At 40.1% G+C, this 9,774-nt stretch overlaps 1 protein-coding gene across 1 annotated transcript; it reads right to left on the minus strand.

Moving 5' to 3' along the window:
- Positions 1-6,594: 6,594 nt before the first annotated feature.
- On the minus strand, positions 6,595-8,358 carry LOC148801378 (cytochrome P450 703A2-like). The gene is made up of 2 exons (XM_088899973.1): positions 7,429-8,358; positions 6,595-7,233 (listed from the first exon to the last, which is right to left on the minus strand). The coding sequence occupies exons 1-2, from the start codon at positions 8,356-8,358 to the stop codon at positions 6,595-6,597; spliced, it is 1,569 nt and encodes a 522-aa protein (XP_088756099.1).
- Between the last annotated feature and the right edge of the window lie 1,416 nt (positions 8,359-9,774).

Raw genomic sequence — 9,774 nt, forward strand, 5'->3', positions numbered from 1 at the left:
CGTAACAAATTTATATTGGATTGGGTTGGACTAAGCCAATATTTGGTCCATTGATATAAGATAAGAATATATGTGTCAATGAACTGGGTTTGGATTGAAACCAATCTAATTAAAATGAATTTGAACAAATTGGATGGTCCAGACATTGAATTGGACCGATCCAAATTGATCTAAAACATTCATTGGATTGGATTGACCAAATCCAGTCCAATTGACACCCCTCAACTATCTCCTTTTTGTTTACATCGTAGTTTGCATCTTTTTTGACTTTCTTCCTCTTCAGTTGCTGGATCACCGAGTTCTCCATCATTTCAGCTTGCTCGCTCCTTTCTCTTTCTGAACCGATGGCCAATTACTCCACATTAAGGGTCCGTTTGGTTTGTAGTCAGAATCGGAATCGAAATCCTTCAGAATCGGAATCGGAATGGTCCATTCCCATAGTCTGTTTGGTTCAGACCAGAATGGGAATAAGAATTAAAATCAGCAGGAATGGGATTCTATTCCCAAGAGAGTAGGGAATGACCATTCCCTCAAATAGGGGAATGGCATTCCAACAGGAATGGGAATGAGATTATAATTTTGCTCAACCAAACAGTTAAAACCGGAATTGCCCATTTTGATTCAGATTCCAGACCCCTATTCCTACAAACGAAACGGACCCTAAGATTTTATAACTGGGTTTTACTTAAACACGTTTCAGTTTCTGGAGTTTGAATTGGAGACCCAACCACCAGACCCGAGTCCAAACCCGGTTTTACCCCCTCCTTCGCACTGTCCTATCTCATTTAAGTCTTCAGACGAAGCTTCACACTCTTCGTTAGAAGGGTTCCCTGATTTAGTACTCTGGCTATCCTCTACAATTTTCCGCTCATCTGCCTCACTTTCTATTCCCGACAAAGCTTGAATAACAAGGTTGAAATTTCATTTTTTGTGAAAATTCGAAAAGCTGCCCAGCTTCCTAGGAAAGGTAAAGTTTGTCTACTTTGCTCTGATGTCCCAGTAACCCTCCATCACTCTCTACTTGCCATATTCCTATATTGTTCCCTTCTATCATAATGTACTTAAATTTTCATTTGGTTTGCACTTTGCAGTTTAAATCTGAACGGATAAGAATTTTGCATGAGTTTGTAATTAAGATTTGTATTCTTATTTGATACAATACAAATTCATACAAAATAATAAAAAACACAACGTTTTTCACTCTATATATTTGTATTTGTACTAAAAGATTGTAATTACAAATATGTACAACACAAAGACTTGCATTTTGTATTTCTAAACCTGTATTTGCATTGTACATATTTATATTTACTCTCCTTCCAAACTGAGCCTTATTTATAAGGGAAATTTTTTTATCAGTGCCCTAAAATTTAGAGGTTGGTTCAAGTTAGTCCCCAAACTTTAAAATGTCTATATAGTACCCCGAACTTTTAGAATGTTTCTATTCCTGTTGTTAGTTAATTTTGGAAATGTCAAAACTACCCATTAAGTTTCATCTAACTTTCTTTATCTGTCACTTCCACATAAACCAATTTAAACAAAACTCTTTCTAGTTACATCTTGATTAATTCCAGTAAACTATGTTGTGTTCCACCTATTGATTCCAAGCAATCTTGTTTTCCGACTTGTGAAATGATAGGTTACTGGTTACCGACAATGAATATGTGGTTAATGAAGTCAAATCCAAACAATAAATTCTGAAATTAACAAGGGAGAAACTAGGTTATACCATTGTGATGCAACATTAACAATCAACATAACCTTTCCTTTGTAAATGCTAAAATTGATATAATTTCCCCTTGCATCCTAGTTGAGATAGGGAGGTTGTAGCAATTATATACAAGATGGATTTTAGAATATACAGGAAACCATAGCAATGGCAGTTTCAGCCGTTGCTGAAACTTGGTTAGTTCCCGGTACCGTTGTTGGTTTGTTCAAATCTGTTCTTGGCACTATCATTAGTTCCCAGCATCATCGTAGCAATGGAGCAGCTCTTCAGTCTCAAGGTAGAAGACAATGAACAGCGTCTTCTTTCAAGGTAGTTTTGATATTTTAAAAGTTTTAATTGGCACATGTTATCACGTGATACAAAGAACTGACAAACTATTAACAACAAGGACCTATTAGCATGGTTTCCAAAACTAGACCGGATTGGATGGTCGGACTGAAAAAATTGGGAATTGGTCAGGTGACCGGTTTCGTTTTTCCTCAAAACCGGGATTTCTCAAAAAAATCATTGATTTTGGTTAGCAAACTGCTGACCCGGGCGGTTAACCATTAGAACGTTTTTGACCATTTTTTTTATTTTCTTAATTTGTTTAATTTTTTTGTTAGAACGGACCAACCATTTGACCTGGTAACCAAACCCCTGACCGGTTCGGTCTCTGGGTCGGTTTTAAAAACCATGCCTATTAGAGACATTTTAAAAGTTTGGGGTAGAAGACAATGAACAGTCTCTTCTTTCAAGGGTAGTTTTGATATTTTAAAAGTTTTAAGTGGCACATGTCATCACGTGATACAGAAAACTAACAGATTGTTAACGATAGGGACCTATTAAACACATTTTATGAAAGTTCAGGGTACTGTATAGACACATTTTGAAGCAATGTTTTTGAACCGCCGTTGACTCGGATGGTTGGACCATTTGGCCCGGAAACCGTTCAAGCAACCGGTTCCGTTTCACCCCTGACCCGTTCTTGGGTAAAAAACCGTTGACTTAGTCAAAAAACCGCTGACCCAGGCGGTTGAATCGTCAATTCGTTTGACCTGGATAGCGGTTCGCGGTTTGAGAAATTGCAGATCTGAGACACGAACTCAGATCTGATATCTAGGAAGAAGAAGAAGAAGAAGAAGAAGATATAGATCTGAGAAAAAAATGAAAAATCAATCTCAGATCTAAGATCTGAGAACTCGTATGAGATCTGTCATCTGCGTTGTGTTATCGCCGTCGCCGTCGCCATCTCATTGTTGCTGTCACCAGTGAGTGTCGAATCATTCTCCTCCTCTTCCTTCTTCTTCCCTCCTTCCCTTTTCTTTCCTTCCTTTTCTTTCGCTTCTTTTCCTTTCTCCTTTCTTTCTTTCCTTCTTCTCTTCTTTCTCAGCCAACAAAATACTCTTCTCCACTCCTCTAGTCCTCCTTTCTCTATTTCTCATGACTCATATACTATTTGGCCTTTCCTAATATGAACCATCCGAACAGTTCGACCCGGACGGTCGAACCGTTGGCCTAAAAACCGGTAGCTAAAACGGTTCCGTTTTTAGATCAATTTTTAAAACCTTGTTTTGAAGTTCAGGGACTGACTTGATACAACCCCTAGAGTTCAGGGTACCGATCAGGAATTTCCCCTAGAAATTATTCCGTTTATGGATAATAATATTAATTAACCAGATTTTTTGTTCCAATTTTCAACACAAATAACACATACATAATCAAGAACGTGTTTTTTTTTCAATATTTATTTTGAGAAACAATCTATTTTATGTGTTCTTTTTAATATTTATTTTGAGAAACAATCTGTTTTTTTTTTATATTTATTTTTTATTTGATGCACGATGAACTCAATAGGACCTTGGTTTTTCAACAGTTTGATTTGTCCAATTTATCTCTCTACGTCTCTCTAAATTTGGAGAATCTGCCCTCAAAGGAGATCTACACGACTCCTTTAGTCGTTTGGATATAACAAGACAAGGGCCTCTTATTAGTTAGACTCTGTTGGTTTGCAGTTATAATATACAATGTGCCATGGTGATCAGATTTGTATGGATTTCTTTATAACATATTGTCTCTATTTGTTTGAGAGCAAAAGTTGCACTGGTTCAAATGGATGGGAGTGCAAATGAGTTAAATGCAAAGTCTGGTTTAGTTCTGTTTGAAGTTCTATTTTGTTTTATTTGTTTGCGAGAAGTATAATGATGTTTTCCCACTAAAATAAAGTTTTTTTTTTTCTTTTTTGATAAAAAAGAACGTTGTTTATGTGGTAGGAGTAAAGTGGGAAGTAAAACAATTTGGTCTCCATTTTATATGATAGAAGTAAGAAGGTGGTGCAAATTTTGCATCACTTAGGATGCAATATTAATTTCGCATCATTTTAGGATGTAAAATTAGTGACGCAAAATTTTGTGGGTGCAAGTCATAGTAAAAGATAAACGCATGCAAATCTGAGATGGATGCACATTTTTCATATCTGGTTTAGATTTGCACTACGAACAAATGGAACCAACGGTTTAGATCCCTAGCTGATGCAAAATTTACACCACTTTCCACTAACTTCATACTACTGTCTCATGTAAAAGGAGCAATGAATCTGAAGCACCTTGTTTTACTTCCAATTTTACTCCTCCCAAACAAACAAAATAAAGTAAAACCTGAAAGAAAAGCAATCTAAAATTTGCACTCAGCCCATTAATTTGTACAAATAAATAGAGCCTTAATTAGAATCAGATCTTTCCCTACCCTTTCTTGCAAATTAAAAACAAACAAAGCCTAAGGTAGAGGCTTCGTTTGATGGCATTTCCAGTCCGAATTAATAGTGCATTGCAAATTCACACCTTACGGCTATGTTTAATTGGTTTGAAGGAAAATGTGAGGAAAGGTAGGGAAACCCATACAAGGTTTGTAATGGTTTCCCTACCTTTCCTTTCCTTTTCCCTATTCTTTCCTTCAAAAACCAAACACAGCCTACATAAATGCACTGATAAAAATAAACAAATTAATCAATCAGTAAAAACAATCACAGTCAAACATATACAAACCTAGTACCAAAAATTCTAGCAAATATATAGACCCTAAACTGATAAGATGAAAGCTTGAGCATTGACATAATATAATCGTTTATTTGTTTTTGAGAAAATGATGATCAACAGAGTAAATTTTATGAAGGGAAGAAAAAATGAAAGAGTGAACATCCAAGTATCATCAGAAAGCTCTAATCTCGATCTCTTTTCCTTCATCCGTGGTGTAAGAGAAGGTCACGGGCTTGCGCTTGGTACTCAACTGGTAGAATTCTGGACTCACGTACTTGAAAATAAAACCACAATCCCGGCACACAATAGAGAAGAACCCGTTGTTGGCCTTTACATGACTCACTGGCTTACCGCAACAAGGGCACGGCTTGATCTCTGCCGTGGAAGCTGCACTCGTCGTTGTCGTCGTCGTCGGAAAACTAGAACCAGATGCCTCAGCCGCTGCAGGTCGAGCAGCGGCAGATGGAGTTGAACGTGCATGGGCGTAGGTACCCGATCGAATATCATACTTGCGCCTCTTGGTGGGTTGGGACAAGACGCTCCACGCTTCAGAGATAAGCTTGAAGGCGCCCTCAGCAGCAACGGAGCTATTCTTGTCGGGGTGAACCATGAGAGACATCCTCTTGTATTGCCTCTTGATGGTCTCGGTGTCCGCAGATGCAGCATCGGCGATGTTGAGAAGCGCGTACCAATCCATGTCGCCGTTCCTTTTCCTCTTCTTTGTAGCAACCAGATGGACGCTGTAAGCAGCGAGCAACTGATCGATGCCCTCCGAATGGGGATGAAGCTGTTTGGCAGCGTTGGCGTGCTTGATCGCGCCTTCTACGTCCTGGGCCTTGAACCTTTCTTCCGCAGCGTCTAGGGCACATCGCACCGCCGGTGCAACCATGGTGACCATTGCCGGATCCGGAGGAGGTGACAGAAAGCAAATCGGAACAAGTACGTACCGGAGAGAGACTACTGAAGACTGGTAAATTATCTAACTGTCGGTTGCGGTTGCTTTGGCAGTTAGCCTTGAGACGATGATCTGATCAGCAAGAAGAGATCGTATATATATATATATAGCAGGCTTCAACACTCTTTTACACGGCTTAATTGCGCCTTGCACCGGAAGCCATCTATAATTACGCGGCTTAAGTAAGGATAAGGATAAGGTTAGAAGCATCGTCTTAAGTAACTCAATTAAATCAACATTCTAACTAGCAGCCTTTATTGCCTTGCATTGAGAATATCTCTCTATTTGCGTGCTTTTATTTGATGGGGAGATATTCTCAATGCAAGGTTGTAAAAGGGTGTTAGAAGGGTGGGGACACAGGTTTGCCCTGACCTGATCGGAGCCGATCTCTCGCTTAACTAACGGGGTAAAATATGGATGCTTGGGTCAGCAGATAAAAATTCCATTTACTTGAATAAGAAGATTAAATGATATTTGATTTGTAATTAAAAAGCATGAGTTATTTCCTAATATATATATATTTTTTATTTTGAATTAAAATTTAGTATCTAGCCTCTAAGTGGGAGGCCTAGCTAGGCCTTTGAAATTTGAAGGAAGAAGCCCATGACAGACAAATTAAACCTTTTGGGTTGGGTTGAGAATTTTTTCAATTTTAAATTATGGGCCAGAGAACTAAACCAAGCCCAATATAGTTTCAATTTTCTATGCATAACTTCATAGATTCAATTCTTGAAAATATACCATAAGGCTTTGTTTGGATTCCATGAAGTTCCCAAAAAGCAAAAAGCTAAACAACAAACTAACAATACCTAAAGTTATTTTATTCAAACAAAGCTTCTCCAACTAGCCAGCCATTAGTTGGCTACGTACTGCAATCAAGATTATTCACTCAGCAGTCAGCAATACATTTCTTTTGCCAAGCGTGGGCTGGCTATAGCCATCAAGGGCTTGGCCTTGGGCATGGTCATCCCATACACTTCAGTTGTATCAATGTCTTCTGGTTTCAATCCCTCCGGCGGAATCCAGTCGAAGCAATGGAATAGCCTGGCCAGAGACATGAGGACGAAGGTGAGCCCCAGTGGTGCACCAGGGCACTTCCTCTTGCCAGCACTGAATGGCAAAATCTTGAAGTCAGTTCCATGACTTATCTCGACTCGGCTTCCATCTGCCGGCAAATGCCTTTCCGGTCGGAATTCGTCGATATCATTCCAAATTCGGGTGTTCCGTCCAAGAGCATGAGTGTTGATGAAGACTCGAGTCTTGGCAGGAATGTCATAGCCATTGATCTTTGTGGGACGAATTGATTCATGTGGAATGAGAAAGGGCCCAGCTGGGTGCATTCGGAAGGTTTCACGAACAATGCACCTCAAGTAGTTGAGATGGGCCAGATCAGACTCAGAAACCATGCGATTTGGGCCGACAACAGAGTCTAGTTCTTCCTGGACCTTGCCAAGGACTTCTGGATGCTTGATCACCTCTGCCATGGCCCATTCATTTGTTACTGAAGATGTATCTGTAGCAGCTGCTATCATGTCCTACAAATTTAACTAGGGTGCAGTCACTACATAGATTCCCCTTCATTAATTACCTAATGGGCCATAATGGACCAAACAGCCCAATTGCCAGTTGAAATGGGCCTCATAGACAGTACATAATTTTGTACAATGTGAACAAACCAGAGACAATAAAAGAAGAAGAAATAGTGATAGCTTGTTTTGTGAGAGTCTTACCTGAATTAGAGCTTTAATCTCTGCATCTTCCAAGTGCTCCTTCCCTTGTTCACCAGGCAAAGACAACAAGATATCAACAAAGTCCATCTCCCTGTCATCATCCTCTCCTTTCTTCTCCTTCTTCCTCTCTCTCCCTTTCCTATGTTCTTCAATTATTTTCATATGAAACTCATCCACTCTCTTCTCCACTTCCCTCATCTTCTTCTCACACCCAAAAGGGTCAAGCCACCTCCATATGGGCAAGTAATCACCCAAGTAAATCAACCCTAGAAGCCAAAACAGTTCATGAGTGATATGCATGAACTCCATTGCTTCCTGAGGACCGGCTGACTCAATGCCAAAATATTGCTTCCCTAGCAACATTCTTGTCACATTGTTCATGGAAAAGGCTCCCAAGACTTGTCTCAAGTTAACAGGCTTCCCGGTTTGAGACCGATCATATACGTCTTGAACGAGATGGTGAGCTTCGCGAGCACGATGGTCCGCAAATGACTCGAGCCGCTTGATGCTCAGTAGGTGCTCCATGCATATTCTCCTCATTCTCTTCCACTGTGGCCCTAATGGAGCCAATGCTACATCACCACATCCATAAGCTAGGTGTACTGCAGCTAAGGTTCGAGGTCGAGAAGCAAATACTTCATCCTGTCGGAGAAGTATTTCACGGATGATCTCGGGGTCATTCGTGGTGATAGCATCAACACTCCCAAGTCGAAGATAGACCAACGGCCCATACTTCTCACAGAAGGAAGCAAAGTCCCTGTGTGGGAGGGGGCCCAATTGAAGAAGGTTGCCAAAGATAGGCCATCTTGGTGGGCCTGGAGGCAGCCTTCCCTTGCTCTGCAATGACTTCATCAGCCATAGCCTCAGGCAAACGATTGTGCCAAACAGAAAGGCATAGACAAGAGTGGAGGCTAATGTGCCTAAATCCATCTGACCAACAAACAAACAATATTCATGGAGACTTCTGCACTCTCAAGTCCCAAGCTAATGAAAAATGTCAATGGCTCTTATTTATTAGTGACAATATCATAATCTGGGCATGTTTGAGCTTAATTCTGCACCTATTTAGGATAAAAACAGTTCATAAAGATCCATTATCTTGATGTGAATTGGAGATAACAGGTCCCTGATATGTGGTTTAGGGTTTACTAAACGTCCATCAATTGGGGTTGAAAGGTTCTACTTGGCCAAATAAATGGTTTTCTAATACCGGATTAGCTGGTGCAGATTGTGGTTGGTAGGACATACTTGAAGTCATCCCTCTATTGTTACCTACTTCAAGCAAATGACAAATACATGGTTCCTCATGTGCTTGTAGCCAACAATATTTATACAAATTCATTTAAATTTGTCCCTCCTTTCATTTTTATTTTTCCTCACCCGGCCCGATTCTCGACCCGGGTCTGGTTCAATTTCCTGATTATCTATTGGTCTACATTTTAAGTTGAGGTTACAAATTTACAATAGGGTCAGGACTAGTTTTATACGTGCTGACCAGCACATGACATAAATATCTCCCCAACATTTTCTATATGTTTCTCATGGTTTAGTTATCATTTCTAGGGGATATATAAGAAATTTTGAAAGAGAGAGAGAGAGGGAGCAAAACAATTAGCATTTTTTTCTGTCAAAAATATCAAAGGCTTGTCAGGCATATTCAACTCTTACCGGGTCAGACCTGATAAACTCAGGTAATAATAGGGTTTTCTAGGCTTAAAACTTACAAACCTTCAAAGTCCAGGTTGGACCGGGTTTGTGTGCTTTCTTATTGGTTTAAGATTGGATCTACCCTGACCAGCCCAGACCTACCCTATTGACTGCCCTATTTTACAAGATAACCTGAGTTTCTCCCCTTTAAGTTAGAGTAGAGCTCTTCATGAGCCGGGCCGTGCCAAGCTTTACCTTTTTATTAATAGAGAATGTTCAGATTCGCACCTGAGCCCAGCCCTCATATAAAGCCTGAAATCTGATCTGGACATAAAAAATCCTACCATCAAGTCCGTCCTCTCAAGGTTAAGGAATTGGTCTGAATCAAGAATCAAGAGGTTCTTGAAGCAATAACTATGAAACCTGTCCCAAGATTAAAACCTAATACCGTATGAATTCGATTAATAAGGTTTACTGAACCTCCCAAAACTCAGATTGCTGGTTCTCGGTCTCTATCATAGCATAGGTCTGAGTGGGGTGACGGTCGAGCCGCATTGGCCCAATCCTTATTCAGAGAAGCGAATTGAAACTGAACCCAATCTGGTGCTATCCATGGTCCAAATGACTGAGCGAGAAGGAGCAGATAAGGGAAGATGCCTAGTTGTCTTGTAGCGTAGGCTGAATGGTGTCTCCGGAGAT

The sequence above is a fragment of the Nelumbo nucifera genome, chromosome 3, assembly GCF_055504915.1.
Source record: "Nelumbo nucifera cultivar China Antique chromosome 3, China Antique-T2T, whole genome shotgun sequence".
Lineage (NCBI taxonomy): Eukaryota > Viridiplantae > Streptophyta > Magnoliopsida > Proteales > Nelumbonaceae > Nelumbo > Nelumbo nucifera.

Bases quoted from the DNA above. Each gene is read 5' to 3' on its own strand.
- LOC148801378 (XM_088899973.1), bottom strand. From the start codon at position 8,358: ATGGATTTAGGCACATTAGCCTCCACTCTTGTCTATGCCTTTCTGTTT. The intron at 7,234-7,428 runs GTAAGACTCTCA...TTAAATTTGTAG, and splicing joins AGATTAAAGCTCTAATTCAG to GACATGATAGCAGCTGCTAC.